General features: G+C 44.9%; 2 protein-coding genes across 2 annotated transcripts in view; one reads left to right on the top strand and one right to left on the bottom strand.

Annotated features, from left to right (window-relative positions):
* Positions 1–22,500, bottom strand: part of LOC135513383 (dedicator of cytokinesis protein 1-like) — a 1,066,221-nt gene that overhangs the window by 795,982 nt on the left and 247,739 nt on the right.
* The window catches only part of LOC135511833 (dedicator of cytokinesis protein 1-like), a 513,132-nt gene that overhangs the window by 346,237 nt on the left and 144,395 nt on the right, over positions 1–22,500 (top strand). Inside the window, exons 24-26 of the mRNA XM_064933315.1 lie at positions 15,466–15,585; positions 18,429–18,518; positions 21,325–21,429. Of these exons, the coding sequence (XP_064789387.1) occupies positions 15,466–15,585; positions 18,429–18,518; positions 21,325–21,429 (315 nt within the window). The remainder of the gene's footprint in view (positions 1–15,465; positions 15,586–18,428; positions 18,519–21,324; positions 21,430–22,500) is intronic.

The raw sequence follows: 22,500 nt of genomic DNA, 5'->3' as shown, positions 1-22,500 counted from the left end.
TGTCTCTCCCTCCCGCTCTCTCTTCCTCTATGTATCTCTCTCCCTCCCGCTCTCTCTCTCTCACTTCCTCTGTCTCTCTCTCCCTCTCTCTCTTCCTCTATGTATCTCTCTCTCTCCTTCTCTCTCTCTCTCTATGAATTGATAGTGTAAATGTGTGTCTTTTAGCGTCTGTTGAATAGCACCAGTTGTAGAGGGCAAAGCCCCAGTCAGCTGTAATCACATAGATGGCTCTTAACCTTGCAGTAGCAGAGGTGTAACCGTGAATATCAATGTGTTGGGGAACAGGTTCTGGATAGCAGAGATACGCCCAACCGTGTTTTAATCCTCCCTCTGTCAGGAGAGGACTGATGAGATGAGGAGAAGAATGGAGAGAGAGAAAGGGAGGGAGGAGAAGAATGGAGAGAGAGAGAGAGAGAGAGAGAGGGGACTGGGGAGAGAGGAGAAGAATGGAGAGAGAGAGAGGACTGGGGAGGGAGGAGAAGAATGGAGAGAGAGGGGACTGGGGAGAGAGGATAAGAATGGAGAGAGAGAGGGAGGGATAGTGTAGAGATAGTGTTCCAGATGTAGGTTGTTTTTCTACAAACATTAAAGGGATAGTGTAAAGATTTCCAGATGTAGGTTGTTTTTCTACAGACATTAAAGGGATAGTGTGGAGATTTCCAGATGTAGGTTGTTTTTCTACAGACATAAAAGGGATAGTGTAGAAATTTCCAGATGTAGGTTGTTTTTCTACAGACATTAAAGGGATAGTGTAGAGATTTCCAGATGTAGGTTGTTTTTCTACAAACATTAAAGGGGTAGTGTAGAGATTTCTACAGACAAACTCATGGAGACCATTGTTATTTCTCTAAGGGCAGTTTGGAGAGATTATAGAAGTTAGCATATCGTTAGCTTAGCACAATTGTTGAAAGTCTACCGGTACATTAGCCAGGTCCTCTGAAAAGCAGATCAATCAATCAACCTTATAACTTCTCCGCGCTGAGTCGCCGGTCATTACAAAGCTAAACTCAGAAATAAATATTGTGTTTTTAAATCGTAAAAAAAAAAAGATTCTATCTACTTCCTCATTGTGTTCCTTTGTCGCATAGAAATGTATAGAGAGTGTGCTCACAGACGCCGTAATAGGACAGATGCAATGTTGCGAACTCTATACATCTCTATGGGACACCGGGACACAATGAGGAAGAATCTCATTTCTTCTTATTATTATATATATTTATTTATTATTATTATAATAATTCTTTGCCATTTCAAACCTGCTGGGGTTTTGCCCAAATGCTGCAAAGAGGGAGACAGAGATAAAAGGGAGAACAGGAGGCTATTATACTGTAAAATGTGATAAATGTGATTTTTCCAAAGCAGAGCCTGGAGGTTAGAGTCTTTCTTCAATCTGTGTCATGAATTGGTTTGTAGGAAGCTCAACTGTCTTTCTGTTTTTAGTCTCTCTATGGTCCACTGTATAGATAATGTGTCTGGTCTCTCTATGGTCCACTGTACAGATAATGTGTCTGGTTTCTCTCTATGGTCCACTGTACAGATAATGTGTCTGGTTTCTCTCTATGGTCCACTGTACAGATAATGTGACTGGTCTCTCTATGGTCCACTATATAGATAATGTGACTGGTCTCTCTATGGTCCACTATATAGATAATGTGACTGGTCTCTCTATGGTCCACTATATAGATAATGTGTCTGGTTTCTCTATGGTCCACTATATAGATAATGTGACTGGTCTCTCTCTGTGGTCCACTATACAGATAATGTGTCTGGTCTCTCTCTATGGTCTACTATATAGATAATGTGACGGGTCTCTCTCTCTATGTTCTCTATATAGATAATGTGACTGGTCTCGCTATGGTACACTATATAGATAATGTGTCTGGTCTCTCTATGGTCCACTATATAGATAATGTGGCTGGTCTCTCTCTGTGGTCTACTATATAGATAATGTGTCTGGTTTATCTCTGTGGTCCACTATATAGATAATGTGTTTGGTTTCTCTCTGTGGCCCACTATATAGATAATGTTGCTGGTCTCTCTCTGTGGTCCACTATATAGATAATGTGGCTGGTCTCTCTATGGTCTACTATATAGATAATGTATCTGGTCTCTCTATGGTCCACTATATAGATAATGTGACTGGTCTCCCTCTGTGGTCCACTATATAGATAATGTGTCTGGTCTCTCTATGGTCTACTATATAGATAATGTGACTGGTCTCTCTCTCTCTCTATGGTCCACTATATAGATAATGTGTCTGGTCTCTCTATGGTCTACTATATAGATAATGTGTCTGGTCTCTCTCTTTGGTCCACTATATAGATAATGTGGCTGGTCTCTCTCTATGGTCCACTATATAGATAATGTGACTGGTCTCTCTATGGTCCACTATATAGATAATGTGACTGGTCTCTCTGTGGTCCACTATATAGATAATGTGTCTGGTCTCTCTCTCTGTGGTCCACTATATAGATAATGTGACTGGTCTCTCTCTTTGGTCTACTATATAGATAATGTGCCTGGTCTCTCTCTTTGGTCCACTATATAGATAATGTGACTGGTCTCTCTCTATGGTCCACTATATAGAAAATGTGGCTGGTCTCTCTCTAAGGTCCACTATATAGATAATGTGTCTGGTCTCTCTATGGTCCACTATATAGATAATGTGACTGGTCTCTCTATGGTCCACTATATAGATAATGTGACTGGTCTCTCTGTGGTCCACTATATAGATAATGTGTCTGGTCTCTCTCTCTGTGGTCCACTATATAGATAATGTGACTGGTCTCTCTATGGTCCACTATATAGATAATGTGTCTGGTCTCTCTATGGTCCACTATATAGATAATGTGACTGGTCTCCCTCTGTGGTCCACTATATAGATAATGTGTCTGGTCTCTCTATGGTCCACTATATAGATAATGTGGCTGGTCTCTCTATGGTCTACTATATAGATAATGTATATGGTCTCTCTATGGTCCACTATATAGATAATGTGACTGGTCTCTCTCTCTATGGTCCACTATATAGATCATGTGACTGGTCTCTCTATGGTCCACTATATAGATAATGTGACTGGTCTCTCTGTGGTCCACTATATAGATAATGTGTCTGGTCTCTCTATGGTCTACTATATAGATAATGTGACTGGTCTCTCTCTCTATGGTCCACTATATAGATCATGTGACTGGTCTCTCTCTCTATGGTCCACTATATAGATCATGTGACTGGTCTCTCTCTCTATGGTCCACTATATAGATCATGTGACTGGTCTCTCTCTCTATGGTCCACTATATAGATCATGTGACTGGTCTCTCTCTCTCTATGGTCCACTATATAGATAATGTGTCTGGTCTCTCTGTGGTCCACTATATAGATAATGTGACTGGTCTCTCTCTCTCTATGGTCCACTATATAGATCATGTGACTGGTCTCTCTCTATGGTCCACTATATAGATAATGTGTCTGGTCTCTCTCTCTATGGTCCACTATATAGATCATGTGACTGGTCTCTCTCTATGGTCCACTATATAGATAATGTGACTGGTCTCTCTCTCTCTATGGTCCACTATATAGATCATGTGACTGGTCTCTCTCTCTGTGGTCCACTATATAGATCATGTGACTGGTCTCTCTCTCTGTGGTCCACTATATAGATAATGTGTCTGGTCTCTCTCTCTATGGTCCACTATATAGATCATGTGACTGGTCTCTCTCTCTATGGTCCACTATATAGATAATGTGTCTGGTCTCTCTATGGTCCACTATGTAGATAATGTGTCTGGTCTCTCTATGGTCCACTATATAGATCATGTGACTGGTCTCTCTCTCTATGGTCCACTATATAGATCATGTGACTGGTCTCTCTCTCTATGGTCCACTATATAGATCATGTGGCTGGTCTCTCTATGGTCCACTATATAGATAATGTGACTGGTCTCTCTCTCTGTGGTCCACTATATAGATCATGTGACTGGTCTCTCTCTCTGTGGTCCACTATATAGATAATGTGTCTGGTCTCTCTCTCTGTGGTCCACTATATAGATCATGTGACTGGTCTCTCTCTCTGTGGTCCACTATATAGATAATGTGACTGGTCTCTCTCTCTGTGGTCCACTATATAGATCATGTGACTGGTCTCTCTCTCTGTGGTCCACTATATAGATAAAATAATGTACTACGAGAATTATCATTCCTAGTCTTTATCACAAATGGCAGCCTATGGTTCCTGGTCAAAGTAGTGCACTACGTAGGGAATAGGGTGCCATTGGCCATAGGGCCCTGGTCAGCGTAGTGCACTACGTAGGGAATAGGGTGCCATTGGCCATAGGGCCCTGGTCAGCGTAGTGCACTACGTAGGGAATAGGGTGCCATTGGCCATAGGGCCCTGGTCAACGTAGTGCACTACGTAGGGAATAGGGTACCATTGGCTATAGAGCCCTGGTCAACGTAGTGCACTACGTAGGGAATAGGGTGCCATTGGCCATAGGGCCCTGGTCAACGTTGTGCACTACGTAGGGAATAGGGTGCCATTGGCCATAGGTCCCCGGTCAACGTAGTGCACTACGTAGGGAATAGGGTGCCATTGGCCATAGGTCCCCGGTCAACGTAGTGCACTACGTAGGGAATAGGGTACCATTGGCCTCTGTTCACTACATAAGGAATGGGTTGTGATTTGGGACACAGACTTGTAGGAAACCTGGCGGAGGATGTTGAATTTGCAGCATCAGTGTGATTGATGTTGTTTCAGCACTTCCTGAAATTACTAGGTGACCATGGCAACGTGAACACCTCTCCTCTCTTTAATCACGGTAGAGCTGCTCAAACTGTAACATAATCAATAATAACCAACGTCCTGCAGAATGTAAACACCTCTCCTCTCTGTAATCACGGTAGAGCTGCTCAAACTGTAACCTAATCAATAATAACCAACGTCCTGCAGAATGTAAACACCTCTCCTCTCTGTAATCACGGTAGAGCTGCTCAAACTGTAACCTAATCAATAATAACCAACGTCCTGCAGAATGTAAACACCTCTCCTCTCTGTAATCACGGTAGAGCTGCTCAAACTGTAACATAATCAATAATAACCAACTTCCTGCAGAATGTAAACACCTCTCCTCTCTTTAATCACGGTAGAGCTGCTCAAACTGTAACATAATCAATAATAACCAACGTCCTGCAGAATGTAAACACCTCTCCTCTCTGTAATCACGGTAGAGCCCAATCAATAATCAAACTGTAACCCTCTCCTCTCTGTAATCAATAAACTGTAACCTAATCAATAATAACCAACGTCCTGCAGAATGTAAACACCTCTCCTCTCTGTAATCACGGTAGAGCTGCTCAAACTGTAACATAATCAATAATAACCAACGTCCTGCAGAATGTAAACACCTCTCCTCTCTGTAATCACGGTAGAGCTGCTCAAACTGTAACCTAATCAATAATAACCAACGTCCTGCAGAATGTAAACACCTCTCCTCTCTGTAATCACGGTAGAGCTGCTCAAACTGTAACATAATCAATAATAACCAACGTCCTGCAGAATGTAAACACCTCTCCTCTCTGTAATCACGGTAGAGCTGCTCAAACTGTAACCTAATCAATAATAACCAACGTCCTGCAGAATGTAAACACCTCTCCTCTCTGTAATCACGGTAGAGCTGCTCAAACTGTAACATAATCAATAATAACCAACGTCCTGCAGAATGTAAACACCTCTCCTCTCTGTAATCACGGTAGAGCTGCTCAAACTGTAACATAATCAATAATAACCAACGTCCTGCAGAATGTAAACACCTCTCCTCTCTGTAATCACGGTAGAGCTGCTCAAACTGTAACCTAATCAATAATAACCAACGTCCTGCAGAATGTAAACACCTCTCCTCTCTGTAATCACGGTAGAGCTGCTCAAACTGTAACCTAATCAATAATAACCAACGTCCTGCAGAATGTAAACACCTCTCCTCTCTGTAATCACGGTAGAGCTGCTCAAACTGTAACCTAATCAATAATAACCAACGTCCTGCAGAATGTAAACACCTCTCCTCTCTGTAATCACGGTAGAGCTGCTCAAACTGTAACCTAATCAATAATAACCAACGTCCTGCAGAATGTAAACACCTCTCCTCTCTGTAATCACGGTAGAGCTGCTCAAACTGTAACCTAATCAATAATAACCAACGTCCTGCAGAATGTAAACACCTCTCCTCTCTGTAATCACGGTAGAGCTGCTCAAACTGTAACCTAATCAATAATAACCAACGTCCTGCAGAATGTAAACACCTCTCCTCTCTGTAATCACGGTAGAGCTGCTCAAACTGTAACATAATCAATAATAACCAACTTCCTGCAGAATCCCTTTAATTTAGGCTGTTTGACCTTTAACCCTTAGACTCCATGTAAAAAGGAAGCCAACCTTCCTTTATGTAAAAGCTCGTCTCCAAATCCAAACAGGATCAAGCCTTCGTTGTCCTGCTATTGGCCAAATGGAACGTGGCGCGGTTCCGTTTGGATATCCGGGGCTGTTTCTAAGCCCACAGTAGCGTCAAATCTGCGAGCCGATGCTTTTCTCCCACAGTGCACTGCAACGTACATGAAAATGTGGAGGTCACGTCACTTCAACAGACGGCGGCAGCTTTGCTATGTAAATATTGTCTCCATCCCAAATGGCACCCTATTCCCTACATAGTGCACTACTTTGACCAGGGCCCTATGGCCAATGGCACCCTATTCCCTACATAGTGCACTACTTTTTTTTGTTATACCAGGGCCCATTCCAAAACATTTAGTGCACTATATAGGGATTAGGGTGCCGTTTGGGACGGCCCCAGCTACCCAATTCGATTTTACCTAGAGATCGTTGCGTTCTCTCTTGTTCAACAACAACATGGGAATGTCAGTTACGTTACCGTGGCAACTAATCAGTTGTGACAGGACCTTAGTAGGGTTACCGAGGCTGGGACCGGGGAGCCAATAGGATTGCTGCATCTAGCCTGTCGGCCAGCCTCGTCCAGCCACTCACAACGTTAATTATTAGAGTGGTTAGAGAGACTGGAGGAGAGGACTGTGTGGTCAGCAGAAATATTTCTCTGTTGTTCACAGAGTGAAGCACAATGTGTGATGATTAATATGGTGTTATCACTGCATAAATCAATATCTGATGTGTTAATGGAGCTTTTCCATAAGTTATCTCTCTCTTCTCCTCCTCCTCTCCTCCTCCCTCATCCCTCCTCTCCTCATCAACTTGTCCTCTTTCCTCTCCTCCTCCCTCCTCTCCTCCTCCCTCCTCTCCTCCTCCTCCCTCCTCTTCTCCTCCTCCCTCCTCTCCTTCTCTCTCCTCTCCTCCTCCCTCCCTCCTCTCCTCCTCCCTCTTCTCCTCCTCCCTCCTCTCCTTCTCTCTCCTCTCCTCCTCCCTCCTCTCCTTCTCTCTCCTCCACTCCTCTCTCCTCCTCACCTCTCTCCTCCTCCCTCCCTCCTCTCCTCCTCCCTCTTCTCCTCATCCCTCCTCTCCTTCTCTCTCCTCTCCTCCTCCCTCCTCTTCTCCTCCACTCCTCTCTCCTCCTCACCTCCTCTCCTCCTCCTCTACTCCCCTCCTCCTATATTCCTCCTCCCTCCTCTCCTCCTCCTCTCCTCCTCCTTCCTCCTCTCTCTGTTCCTCTCCTCCTCTCCTCCTTTCCTCTCCTCCTCCCTCCTCTCCTCCTCCCTCCTCTCTCTTTTCCTCTCCTCCTCCCTCCTCTCCTCCTTTCCTCTCCTCCTCCCTCCTCTCTCTTTTCCTCTCCTCCTCCCTCCTCTCCTCCTCCCTCCTCTCCTCCCCACTGTAGATCAATGTTTAGCTCTATTGAGGAATCTAATTCTGATATAGTCTGATAGAGTATACTGCTCAGCTAATATTATACTACACAGGGTCTGTTCTATAGAGGTCACATGGTCTGTGTCTACAGGGTCTGTTCTATAGAGGTAACATGGTCTGTGTCTACAGGGTCTGTTCTATAGAGGTAACATGGTCTGTGTCTACAGAGTCTGTTCTATAGTAGTATAGAGGTCACATGGTCTGTATCTACAGGGTCTGTTCTATAGAGGTAACATGGTCTGTGTCTACAGAGTCTGTTCTATAGTAGTATAGAGGTCACATGGTCTGTATCTACAGGGTCTGTTCTATAGAGGTAACATGGTCTGTATCTACAGGGTCTGTTCTATAGAGGTAACATGGTCTGTGTCTACAGAGTCTGTTCTATAGTAGTATAGAGGTCACATGGTCTGTATCTACAGGGTCTGTTCTATAGTAGTATAGAGGTAACATGGTCTGTATCTACAGGGTCTGTTCTATAGAGGTAACATGGTCTGTATCTACAGGGTCTGTTCTATAGTAGTATAGAGGTCACATGGTCTGTATCTACAGGGTCTGTTCTATAGTAGTATAGAGGTAACATGGTCTGTATCTACAGGGTCTGTTCTATAGAGGTAACATGGTCTGTATCTACAGGGTCTGTTCTATAGTAGTATAGAGGTAACATGGTCTGTATCTACAGGGTCTGTTCTATAGAGGTAACATGGTCTGTATCTACAGGGTCTGTTCTATAGAGGTCACATGGTCTGTGTCTACAGGGTCTGTTCTATAGAGGTCACATGGTCTGTATCTACAGGGTCTGTTCTATAGAGGTCACATGGTCTGTATCTACAGGGTCTGTTCTATAGAGGTAACATGGTCTGTATCTACAGGGTCTGTTCTATAGAGGTCACATGGTCTGTATCTACAGGGTCTGTTCTATAGAGGTAACATGGTCTGTATCTACAGGGTCTGTTCTATAGTAGTATAGAGGTAACATGGTCTGTGTCTACAGGGTCTGTTCTATAGAGGTAACATGGTCTGTGTCTACAAGGTCTGTTCTATAGAGGTCACATGGTCTGTATCTACAGGGTCTGTTCTATAGAGGTAACATGGTCTGTATCTACAGGGTCTGTTCTATAGTAGTATAGGGGTAACATGGTCTGTATCTACAGGGTCTGTTCTATAGTAGTATAGAGGTAACATGGTCTGTATCTACAGGGTCTGTTCTATAGAGGTAACATGGTCTGTATCTACAGGGTCTGTTCTATAGAGGTAACATGGTCTGTGTCTACAGGGTCTGTTCTATAGTAGTATAGAGGTCACATGGTCTGTGTCTACAGGGTCTGTTCTATAGTAGTATAGAGGTCACATGGTCTGTGTCTACAGGGTCTGTTCTATAGAGGTCACATGGTCTGTGTCTACAGGGTCTGTTCTATAGAGGTAACAGGGTCTGTTCTATAGAGGTCACATGGTCTGTGTCTACAGGGTCTGTTCTATAGAGGTAACATGGTCTGTGTCTACAGGGTCTGTTCTATAGAGGTCACATGGTCTGTGTCTACAGGGTCTGTTCTATAGAGGTCACATGGTCTGTATCTACAGGGTCTGTTCTATAGAGGTCACATGGTCTGTATCTACAGGGTCTGTTCTATAGAGGTCACATGGTCTGTATCTACAGGGTCTGTTCTATAGAGGTCACATGGTCTGTATCTACAGGGTCTGTTCTATAGAGGTAACATGGTCTGTATCTACAGGGTCTGTTCTATAGTAGTATAGAGGTAACATGGTCTGTATCTACAGGGTCTGTTCTATAGTAGTATAGAGGTAACATGGTCTGTATCTACAGGGTCTGTTCTATAGTAGTATAGAGGTAACATGGTCTGTATCTACAGGGTCTGTTCTATAGAGGTAACATGGTCTGTGTCTACAGGGTCTGTTCTATAGAGGTAACATGGTCTGTGTCTACAGGGTCTGTTCTATAGTAGTATAGGGGTAACATGGTCTGTGTCTACAGGGTCTGTTCTATAGAGGTAACATGGTCTGTATCTACAGGGTCTGTTCTATAGTAGTATAGAGGTAACATGGTCTGTATCTACAGGGTCTGTTCTATAGAGGTAACATGGTCTGTATCTACAGGGTCTGTTCTATAGAGGTAACATGGTCTGTGTCTACAGGGTCTGTTCTATAGAGGTAACATGGTCTGTGTCTACAGGGTCTGTTCTATAGAGGTAACATGGTCTGTGTCTACAGGGTCTGTTCTATAGTAGTATAGAGGTAACATGGTCTGTATCTACAGGGTCTGTTCTATAGAGGTCACATGGTCTGTGTCTACAGGGTCTGTTCTATAGTATTATAGAGGTAACATGGTCTGTGTCTACAGGGTCTGTTCTATAGAGGTAACATGGTCTGTATCTACAGGGTCTGTTCTATAGTAGTATAGAGGTAACATGGTCTGTATCTACAGGGTCTGTTCTATAGTAGTATAGAGGTAACATGGTCTGTGTCTACAGGGTCTGTTCTATAGAGGTAACATGGTCTGTATCTACAGGGTCTGTTCTATAGAGGTAACATGGTCTGTATCTACAGGGTCTGTTCTATAGAGGTAACATGGTCTGTATCTACAGGGTCTGTTCTATAGAGGTCACATGGTCTGTGTCTACAGGGTCTGTTCTATAGAGGTAACATGGTCTGTGTCTACAGGGTCTGTTCTATAGAGGTAACATGGTCTGTATCTACAGGGTCTGTTCTATAGAGGTAACATGGTCTGTGTCTACAGGGTCTGTTCTATAGTAGTATAGAGGTAACATGGTCTGTATCTACAGGGTCTGTTCTATAGAGGTAACATGGTCTGTATCTACAGGGTCTGTTCTATAGAGGTAACATGGTCTGTATCTACAGGGTCTGTTCTATAGAGGTCACATGGTCTGTGTCTACAGGGTCTGTTCTATAGAGGTAACATGGTCTGTGTCTACAGGGTCTGTTCTATAGAGGTAACATGGTCTGTGTCTACAGGGTCTGTTCTATAGTAGTATAGAGGTAACATGGTCTGTATCTACAGGGTCTGTTCTATAGAGGTAACATGGTCTGTGTCTACAGGGTCTGTTCTATAGTAGTATAGAGGTAACATGGTCTGTATCTACAGGGTCTGTTCTATAGTAGTATAGAGGTAACATGGTCTGTATCTACAGGGTCTGTTCTATAGAGGTCACATGGTCTGTGTCTACAGGGTCTGTTCTATAGAGGTAACATGGTCTGTGTCTACAGGGTCTGTTCTATAGTAGTATAGAGGTAACATGGTCTGTATCTACAGGGTCTGTTCTATAGAGGTCACATGGTCTGTATCTACAGGGTCTGTTCTATAGAGGTAACATGGTCTGTATCTACAGGGTCTGTTCTATAGAGGTAACATGGTCTGTATCTACAGGGTCTGTTCTATAGTAGTATAGAGGTAACATGGTCTGTGTCTACAGGGTCTGTTCTATAGAGGTCACATGGTCTGTGTCTACATGGTCTGTTCTATAGAGGTCACATGGTCTGTGTCTACAGGGTCTGTTCTATAGGGGTAACATGGTATGTATCTACAGGGTCTGTTCTATAGTAGTATAGAGGTCACATGGTCTGTGTCTACATGGTCTGTTCTATAGTAGTATAGAGGTAACATGGTCTGTATCTACAGGGTCTGTTCTATAGAGGTAACATGGTCTGTGTCTACAGGGTCTGTTCTATAGAGGTCACATGGTCTGTATCTACAGGGTCTGTTCTATAGAGGTAACATGGTCTGTATCTACAGGGTCTATTCTATAGAGGTAACATGGTCTGTGTCTACAGGGTCTGTTCTATAGTAGTATAGAGGTAACATGGTCTGTGTCTACAGGGTCTGTTCTATAGAGGTCACATGGTCTGTATCTACAGGGTCTGTTCTATAGTAGTATAGAGGTAACATGGTCTGTATCTACAGGGTCTGTTCTATAGAGGTAACATGGTCTGAATCTACAGGGTCTGTTCTATAGTAGTATAGAGGTAACATGGTCTGTATCTACAGGGTCTGTTCTATAGAGGTAACATGGTCTGTGTCTACAGGGTCTGTTCTATAGAGGTCACATGGTCTGTGTCTACAGGGTCTGTTCTATAGAGGTAACATGGTCTGTGTCTACAGGGTCTGTTCTATAGTAGTATAGAGGTAACATGGTCTGTGTCTACAGGGTCTGTTCTATAGTAGTATAGAGGTAACATGGTCTGTATCTACAGGGTCTGTTCTATAGAGGTCACATGGTCTGTGTCTACAGGGTCTGTTCTATAGAGGTAACATGGTCTGTGTCTACAGGGTCTGTTCTATAGTAGTATAGAGGTAACATGGTCTGTATCTACAGGGTCTGTTCTATAGAGGTCACATGGTCTGTGTCTACAGGGTCTGTTCTATAGAGGTAACATGGTCTGTGTCTACAGGGTCTGTTCTATAGTATTATAGAGGTAACATGGTCTGTGTCTACAGGGTCTGTTCTATAGAGGTAACATGGTCTGTATCTACAGGGTCTGTTCTATAGTAGTATAGAGGTAACATGGTCTGTATCTACAGGGTCTGTTCTATAGTAGTATAGAGGTAACATGGTCTGTGTCTACAGGGTCTGTTCTATAGAGGTCACATGGTCTGTATCTACAGGGTCTGTTCTATAGAGGTCACATGGTCTGTATCTACAGGGTCTGTTCTATAGAGGTAACATGGTCTGTGTCTACAGGGTCTGTTCTATAGAGGTAACATGGTCTGTATCTACAGGGTCTGTTCTATAGTAGTATAGAGGTAACATGGTCTGTATCTACAGGGTCTGTTCTATAGAGGTAACATGGTCTGTGTCTACAGGGTCTGTTCTATAGAGGTCACATGGTCTGTATCTACAGCGTCTGTTCTATAGTAGTATAGAGGTAACATGGTCTGTATCTACAGGGTCTGTTCTATAGAGGTAACATGGTCTGTATCTACAGGGTCTGTTCTATAGTAGTATAGAGGTCACATGGTCTGTATCTACAGGGTCTGTTCTATAGTAGCATAGAGGTAACATGGTCTGTATCTACAGGGTCTGTTCTATAGAGGTAACATGGTCTGTATCTACAGGGTCTGTTCTATAGAGGTAACATGGTCTGTATCTACAGGGTCTGTTCTATAGTAGTATAGAGGTAACATGGTCTGTATCTACAGGGTCTGTTCTATAGAGGTAACATGGTCTGTATCTACAGGGTCTGTTCTATAGAGGTAACATGGTCTGTATCTACAGGGTCTGTTCTATAGTAGTATAGAGGTAACATGGTCTGTGTCTACAGGGTCTGTTCTATAGAGGTAACATGGTCTGTATCTACAGGGTCTGTTCTATAGTAGTATAGAGGTAACATGGTCTGTATCTACAGGGTCTGTTCTATAGAGGTCACATGGTCTGTGTCTACAGGGTCTGTTCTATAGAGGTAACATGGTCTGTATCTACAGGGTCTGTTCTATAGTAGTATAGAGGTAACATGGTCTGTGTCTACAGGGTCTGTTCTATAGAGGTAACATGGTCTGTATCTACAGGGTCTGTTCTATAGTAGTATAGAGGTAACATGGTCTGTATCTACAGGGTCTGTTCTATAGAGGTAACATGGTCTGTATCTACAGGGTCTGTTCTATAGAGGTCACATGGTCTGTGTCTACAGGGTCTGTTCTATAGAGGTAACATGGTCTGTATCTACAGGGTCTGTTCTATAGTAGTATAGAGGTAACATGGTCTGTATCTACAGGGTCTGTTCTATAGAGGTAACATGGTCTGTATCTACAGGGTCTGTTCTATAGAGGTAACATGGTCTGTGTCTACAGGGTCTGTTCTATAGAGGTCACATGGTCTGTATCTACAGCGTCTGTTCTATAGTAGTATAGAGGTAACATGGTCTGTATCTACAGGGTCTGTTCTATAGTAGTATAGAGGTCACATGGTCTGTATCTACAGGGTCTGTTCTATAGTAGCATAGAGGTAACATGGTCTGTATCTACAGGGTCTGTTCTATAGAGGTAACATGGTCTGTATCTACAGGGTCTGTTCTATAGAGGTAACATGGTCTGTATCTACAGGGTCTGTTCTATAGAGGTAACATGGTCTGTATCTACAGGGTCTGTTCTATAGAGGTCACATGGTCTGTGTCTACAGGGTCTGTTCTATAGAGGTAACATGGTCTGTATCTACAGGGTCTGTTCTATAGTAGTATAGAGGTAACATGGTCTGTGTCTACAGGGTCTGTTCTATAGTAGCATAGAGGTAACATGGTCTGTATCTACAGGGTCTGTTCTATAGAGGTCACATGGTCTGTATCTACAGGGTCTGTTCTATAGAGGTCACATGGTCTGTATCTACAGGGTCTGTTCTATAGAGGTCACATGGTCTGTATCTACAGGGTCTGTTCTATAGAGGTCACATGGTCTGTGTCTACAGGGTCTGTTCTATAGAGGTAACATGGTCTGTGTCTACAGGGTCTGTTCTATAGAGGTCACATGGTCTGTGTCTACAGGGTCTGTTCTATAGAGGTCACATGGTCTGTATCTACAGGGTCTGTTCTATAGAGGTCACATGGTCTGTATCTACAGGGTCTGTTCTATAGAGGTCACATGGTCTGTATCTACAGGGTCTGTTCTATAGAGGTCACATGGTCTGTATCTACAGGGTCTGTTCTATAGAGGTAACATGGTCTGTATCTACAGGGTCTGTTCTATAGTAGTATAGAGGTAACATGGTCTGTATCTACAGGGTCTGTTCTATAGTAGTATAGAGGTAACATGGTCTGTATCTACAGGGTCTGTTCTATAGTAGTATAGAGGTAACATGGTCTGTATCTACAGGGTCTGTTCTATAGTAGTATAGGGGTAACATGGTCTGTATCTACAGGGTCTGTTCTATAGTAGTATAGAGGTAACATGGTCTGTATCTACAGGGTCTGTTCTATAGTAGTATAGGGGTAACATGGTCTGTATCTACAGGGTCTGTTCTATAGTAGTATAGAGGTAACATGGTCTGTATCTACAGGGTCTGTTCTATAGTAGTATAGAGGTAACATGGTCTGTATCTACAGGGTCTGTTCTATAGAGGTCACATGGTCTGTATCTACAGGGTCTGTTCTATAGTAGTATAGAGGTAACATGGTCTGTATCTACTGTTCTATAGTAGTATAGAGGTAACATGGTCTGTATCTACAGGGTCTGTTCTATAGTAGTATAGAGGTAACATGGTCTGTGTCTACAGGGTCTGTTCTATAGAGGTAACATGGTCTGTATCTACAGGGTCTGTTCTATAGAGGTAACATGGTCTGTATCTACTGTTCTATAGTAGTATAGAGGTAACATGGTCTGTATCTACAGGGTCTGTTCTATAGTAGTATAGAGGTAACATGGTCTGTGTCTACAGGGTCTGTTCTATAGGGGTAACATGGTCTGTGTCTACAGGGTCTGTTCTATAGAGGTAACATGCTCTGTATCTACAGGGTCTGTTCTATAGTAGTATAGAGGTAACATGGTCTGTATCTACAGGGTCTGTTCTATAGTAGTATAGAGGTAACATGGTCTGTATCTACAGGGTCTGTTCTATAGTAGTATAGGGGTAACATGCTCTGTGTCCCTGCAGTGGACTGAGGAGCCGTGTGCAGCCCACCTCACCCAGAGAGACGGCTACCAGGCCTCCACACAGGGACAACTCAAGGACCAGCTCTACCAGGAGATCATCAACTTCTTCGACAAGGGCAAGGTACCTAGAGGGAGGAGGGGTGGGTGTTAGAGAGGGGGGGGTGATGGGAGGGGTGGTGTGATGGGAGGGGGTGTGATGGGAGGGGTGTGGTGATGGGAGGGGGGGGTTAGAGAGAGAGGGGGTGATGGGAGGGAGGGGTGTGATGGGAGGGGGGTGATGGGAGGGAGGGGTTAGAGAGAGGGGGAGGGGGGTGATGTGATGGGGGGTAGAGAGAGAGAGGGGGTGATGGGAGGGAGGGAGGGGGTAGAGAGAGAGGGGGGGTGATGGGGGGGTATGTGTTAGTGTGTGTGTGTTGGTGAGAGAGAGAGTGGAGGTGGTGAGAGATTGAGAGGGAATGTGGTGAGAGATAGCGGGTGGGAGAGAGAGAGGGGGAGTGAAAGAGATATAGATTGGGGGTGTCCAGAGAGGGGGAGTGAAAGAGATATAGATTGGGGGTGTCCAGAGAGGGGGAGTGAAAGAGATATAGATTGGGGGTGTCCAGAGAGGGGGAGTGAAAGAGACAGAGATTGGGGGTGTCCAGAGAGAGAGAGGTGGAGTGAAAGAGATATAGATTGGGGGTGTCCAGAGAGAGAGAGGGGGGAGTGAAAGAGACAGAGATTGGGGGTGTCCAGAGAGAGAGAGAGGGGAGTGAAAGAGACAGAGATTGGGGGTGTCCAGAGAGAGAGAGAGGGGGAGTGAAAGAGACAGAGATTGGGGGTGTCCAGAGAGAGAGAGAGGGGGAGTGAAAGAGACAGAGATTGGGGGTGTCCAGAGAGAGAGAGAGGGGGAGTGAAAGAGACAGAGATTGGGGGTGTCCAGAGAGAGAGAGAGGGGGAGTGAAAGAGACAGAGATTGGGGGTGTCCAGAGAGAGAGAGAGGGGGAGTGAAAGAGACAGAGATTTGGGGGTGTCCAGAGAGAGAGAGGTGGAGTGATAGAGATTGGGGGTGTCCAGAGAGGGGGAGTGAAAGAGATAGAGATTGGGGGTGTCCAGAGAGAGAGAGAGGGGGAGTGAAAGAGACAGAGATTGGGGGTGTCCAGAGAGAGGGGGAGTGAAAGAGACAGAGATTGGGGGTGTCCAGAGAGAGTGTGTCGGTCTGGTGAGACGAAAGAGGTAGACAGAGTTAGTGAGCTGCACCTTTTTGTTCAGTATGTTCTAGATGTTTTGGGACCTATTCTATCTGATCCTCCTTCAACGGTCCAGAGAGGCAACGTGGAGACGCCTAAAACATCCCGTCTCTCCTCTATAAAGCCCCCTATTGGCCCTCCTCTATAAGCCCTCTATTGGCCCTCCTCTATAAACCCTCTTTTGGCCCTCCTCTATATGCCCTCTATTGGCCCTCCTCTATAAGCCCTCTATTGGCCCTCCTCTATAAGCCCTCTATTGGCCCTCCTCTATATGCCCTCTATTGGCCCTCTTCTATAAGCCCTCTATTGGCCCTCATCTACAAGCCCTCTATTGGCCCTCTTCTATAAGCCCTCTATTGGCTCTCCTCTATATGCCCTCTATTGGCCCTCCTCTATAAGCCCTCTATTGGCCCTCCTCTATAAGCCCTCTATTGGTCCTCCTCTTTAAGCCCTCTATTGGCCCTCCTCTATAAGCCATCAACCTTCTCTCTCTCTCTCCTCCTTGCCCCACCAACCACCTTCCCTTCTTCTCTCACTCTCCCTCCCATCCTCTCCCTCCATCCTCCTCTCTCCCATCCTCCTCTCCTCCCTTCTTCCCATCCTCCTCTCTCCCTCCATCCTTCTCTCTCTCCTCCCTCCCTCCCATCCTCCTCTCCCTCCATCCCCCTCTCTCTCCTCCCTCACTCCCATCCTCCACTCTCCCATCCTCCTTTCCCTCCCATCCTCCTCTCTCCCCTCCACCCTCCCTCCCATCCTCCTCTCTCCCCTCCATCCTCCTCTCTCTCTCCCTCCATCTTCTCTCCCTTCATCCTATCCTCCTCTCTCCCCTCCTCCCTCCCATCCTCCTCTCTCCCTCCATCCCATCCTCCTCTCTCCCTCCATCCCATCCTCCTCTCTCCCCTCCTCCCTCCCTCCCTCCCATCCTCCTCTCTCCCTCCATCTTCTCTCCCTCCATCCTATCCTCCTCTCTCCCCTCCTCCCTCCATCCCATCCTCCCCTCCTCCCTCCATACCATCCTCCTCTCCATCCCCTCCTTCCCTCTCCATCCCCTCCTCTCCTGCCACCTCAGTATCACCATAAGCCACATGACTGACAGACAGACAGACAGACAGACAGACAGACAGACAGACAGACAGACAGACAGACAGACTGTCAGACTGTCAGACAGACAGACAGTCAGACAGTCAGACAGACAGACAGACAGACAGACAGACAGTTCATGTACCTGCATGATGCCATTCTGTAAAAACAGGAGGAGCAGACCATTCTCAGATGACTCAATCTGGAGAAATATCTGTCTGTCTGTCCCATCTTCAGCAGAGCAAAGGCTTTAGTCAGGAAGACCTCCCCGATGCTACTGGAGGTGGGGAGGGAGGAGGTGGGAGAGAGAGGAGGGGATGAGGTGGGAGAGAGAGGGGTGGGGTGGGGGAGAGAGGGAGGAGAGGATGAGGTGGGAGAGAGAGAGGGAGGATGGGATGAGGAGGGGATGAGGTGGGGGAGAGAGAGGGAGGAGGGGATGATGTGGGAAAGAGGGAGGGAGGAGGGGATGAGGTGGGAAAGAGGGGGGGGGGTTGGGAGAGAGAGAGCGAGAGAAGGGAAGGAGGAGTAGGCAGGACTGTCTACAGCTAAATACAATGACTAATATATAGTGCTGTTCTCTCATATCGTGTGTGTGTGTCTGTGTCTGTGTCTGTGTCTGTGTGTGTGTGTGTGTGTGTGTGTGTGTGTGTGTGTTTAGATGTGGGAGGAAGCCATCGTACTAGGAAAGGAGCTGGCAGACCAGTATGAGAATGAGATGTTTGACTTTGAGCAGCTCAGTGCCTCCCTGGTAAGTTCACTCTAATCACATGGTATATTCTACTGGTATAGAAACTGTCATCTTGTTGTAGGAGACGTGGTATATTCTACTGGTATTGAAACTGTCCTCTTGTTGTAGGAGACGTGGTATATTCTACTGGTATAGAAACTGTCATCTTGTAGGAGACATGGTATATTCTACTGGTATAGAAACTGTCATATTGTTGTAAGAAACTGTCCTCTTGTTTTAGGAGACATGGTATATTCTACTGGTATAGAAACTGTCATCTTGTTGTAGGAGACGTGGTATATTCTACTGGTATAGAAACTGTCCTCTTGTTGTAGGAGACGTGGTATATTCTACTGGTATAGAAACAGTCATGTTGTAGGAGACATGATATATTCTACTGGTATAGAAACAGTCATGTTGTAGGAGACATGGTATATTCTACTGGTATAGAAACTGTCATCTTGTTGTAGGAGACGTGGTATATTCTACTGGTATAGAAACTGTCATCTTGTTGTAGTAGACGTGGTATATTCTACTGGTATAGAAACTGTCATCTTGTAGGAGACGTGGTATATGCTACTGGTATAGAAACTGTCATCTTGTTGTCGGAGACATGGTATATTCTACTGGTAAATAAACTGTCCTCTTGTTGTAGGAGACGTGGTATATTCTACTGGTATAGAAACTGTCATCTTGTTTTAGGAGACATGGTATATTCTACTGGTATAGAAACTGTCATCTTGTAGGAGACGTGGTATATTCTACTGGTATAGAAACTGTCCTCTTGTTGTCGGAGACATGGTATATTCTACTGGTATAGAAACTGTCATCTTGTAGGAGACGTGGTATATTCTACTGGTATAGAAACTGTCATCATGTTGTAGGAGACGTGGTATATTCTACTGGTATAGAAACTGTAATCTTGCAGGAGACGTGGTATATTCTACTGGTATAGAAACTGTCATCATGTTGTAGGAGACGTGGTATATTCTACTGGTATAGAAACTGTAATCTTGTTGTCGGAGACATGGTATATTCTACTGGTATAGAAACTGTCATCTTGTAGGAGACGTGGTATGTTCTACTGGTAAATAAACTGTCCTCTTGTTGTAGGAGACGTGGTATATTCTACTGGTATAGAAACTGTCATCTTGTTGTAGGAGACATGGTATATTCTACTGGTATAGAAACTGTCATCTTGTAGGAGACGTGGTATATTCTACTGGTATAGAAACTGTCATCTTGTTGTATGAGACGTGGTATATTCTACTGGTATAGAAACAGTCATCTTTTAGGAGACGTGGTATATTCTACTGGTATTGAAACTGTCATCTTGTTGTAGGAGACGTGGTATATTCTACTGGTATAGAAACAGTCATCTTTTAGGAGACATGGTATATTCTACTGGTATAGAAACTGTCATCTTGTAGGAGACGTGGTATATTCTACTGGTATTGAAACTGTCATCTTGTTGTAGGAGACGTGGTATATTCTACTGGTATAGAAACTGTCATCTTGTAGGAGACGTGGTAGATTCTACTGGTATAGAAACTGTCATCTTGTAGGAGACATGGTATATTCTACTGGTATAGAAACTGTCATCTTGTAGGAGACGTGGTATATTCTACTGGTATAGAAACTGTCATCTTGTAGGAGACGTGGTATATTCTACTGGTATGGAAACTGTCATCTTGTAGGAGACGTGGTATATTCTACTGGTATAGAAACTGTCATCTTGTTGTAGGAGACATGGTATATTCTACTGGTATGGAAACTGTCATCTTGTAGGAGACGTGGTATATTCTACTGGTATAGAAACTGTCATCTTGTTGTAGGAGACGTGGTATATTCTACTGGTATAGAAACTGTCATCTTGTTGTAGGAGACATGGTATATTCTACTGGTATAGAAACTGTCATCTTGTAGGAGACGTGGTATATTCTACTGGTATAGAAACTGTCATCTTGTTGTATGAGACGTGGTATATTCTACTGGTATAGAAACAGTCATCTTTTAGGAGACGTGGTATATTCTACTGGTATTGAAACTGTCATCTTGTTGTAGGAGACGTGGTATATTCTACTGGTATAGAAACAGTCATCTTTTAGGAGACATGGTATATTCTACTGGTATAGAAACTGTCATCTTGTAGGAGACGTGGTATATTCTACTGGTATTGAACTGTCATCTTGTTGTAGGAGACGTGGTATATTCTACTGGTATAGAAACTGTCATCTTGTAGGAGACGTGGTAGATTCTACTGGTATAGAAACTGTCATCTTGTAGGAGACATGGTATATTCTACTGGTATAGAAACTGTCATCTTGTAGGAGACGTGGTATATTCTACTGGTATAGAAACTGTCATCTTGTAGGAGACGTGGTATATTCTACTGGTATGGTAACTGTCATCTTGTAGGAGACGTGGTATATTCTACTGGTATAGAAACTGTCATCTTGTTGTAGGAGACATGGTATATTCTACTGGTATGGAAACTGTCATCTTGTAGGAGACGTGGTATATTCTACTGGTATAGAAACTGTCATCTTGTTGTAGGAGACGTGGTATATTCTACTGGTATAGAAACTGTCATCTTGTTGTAGGAGACATGGTATATTCTACTGGTATAGAACTCTATGTATTATCATATGGACAACACCTTGACATGGGGCTTTCAGTGTGTGTGTGTGTGTGTGTGTGTGTGTGTGTGTGTGTGTGTGTGTGTGTGTGTGTGTGTGTGTGTGTGTGTGTGTGTGTGTGTGTGTGTACACATGGTATTCTGCATCCCAGTACATTGAGTCTTCCTGAAGGTTACTTCCTGTTACAGAGGAAGCAGGCTCAGTTCTACGAGAACATTGTGAAGGTGATCCGGCCCAAGCCAGACTACTTCGCTGTGGGATACTACGGCGTGGGCTTCCCTTCCTTCCTCAGGGTAAGTAGTACCTGGGTCCTACACACAGGCACACACAGTCCATAGTTCTGCAGCCATCTGTTCAGAGTGAAAGAGTAAACAGTCACTACATTACCTCAGCCAGTAGAGTCCCCTGCCTCGGCCAGTAGAGTCCCCTGCCTCAACAGTCAATACATTACCTCAGCCAGTAGAGTCCCCTGCCTCAACAGTCACTACATTACCTCAGCCAGTAGAGTCCCCTGCCTCAACAGTCACTACATTACCTCAGCCAGTAGAGTCCCCTGCCTCGGCCAGTAGAGTCCCCTGCCTCAACAGTCACTACATTACCTCAGCCAGTAGAGTCCCTTGCCTCAACAGTCACTACATTACCTCAGCCAGTAGAGTCCCCTGCCTCAACAGTCACTACATTACCTCAGCCAGTAGAGTCCCCTGCCTCAGCCAGTAGAGTCCCCTGCCTCAACAGTCAATACATTACCTCAGCCAGTAGAGTCCCTTGCCTCGGCGAGTCGAGTCCCCTGCCTCGGCCAGTAGAGTCCCCTGCCTCAACAGTCAATACATTACCTCAGAAAGTAGAGTCCCCTGCCTCGGCCAGTAGAGTCCCCTGCCTAAACAGTCAATACATTACCTCAGCCAGTAGAGTCCCTTGCCTCGGCGAGTCGAGTCCCCTGCCTCGGCCAGTAGAGTCCCCTGCCTCAACAGTCAATACATTACCTCAGCCAGTAGAGTCCCCTGCCTCAGCCAGTCGAGTCCCCTGCCTCGGCCAGTAGAGTCCCCTGCCTCGGCCAGTAGAGTCCCCTGCCTCAACAGTCACTACATTACCTCAGCCAGTAGAGTCCCCTGCCTCAGCCAGTAGAGTCCCCTGCCTCAACAGTCAATACATTACCTCAGCCAGTAGAGTCCCCTGCCTCAACAGTCACTACATTACCTCAGCCAGTAGAGTCCCCTGCCTCAGCCAGTAGAGTCCCCTGCCTCAACAGTCACTACATTACCTCAGCCAGTAGAGTCCCTTGCCTCGGCCATTAGTGTCCCCTGCCTCGGCCAGTAGAGTCCCCTGCCTCGGCCAGTAGAGTCCCCTGCCTCGGCCAGTCGAGT

The sequence above is a fragment of the Oncorhynchus masou genome, chromosome 24 (genome assembly GCF_036934945.1).
Source record: "Oncorhynchus masou masou isolate Uvic2021 chromosome 24, UVic_Omas_1.1, whole genome shotgun sequence".
Lineage (NCBI taxonomy): Eukaryota > Metazoa > Chordata > Actinopteri > Salmoniformes > Salmonidae > Oncorhynchus > Oncorhynchus masou.
Note: the sequence above shows the minus strand (reverse complement) of the source record. Positions and strands in the feature narration are given on the sequence as shown.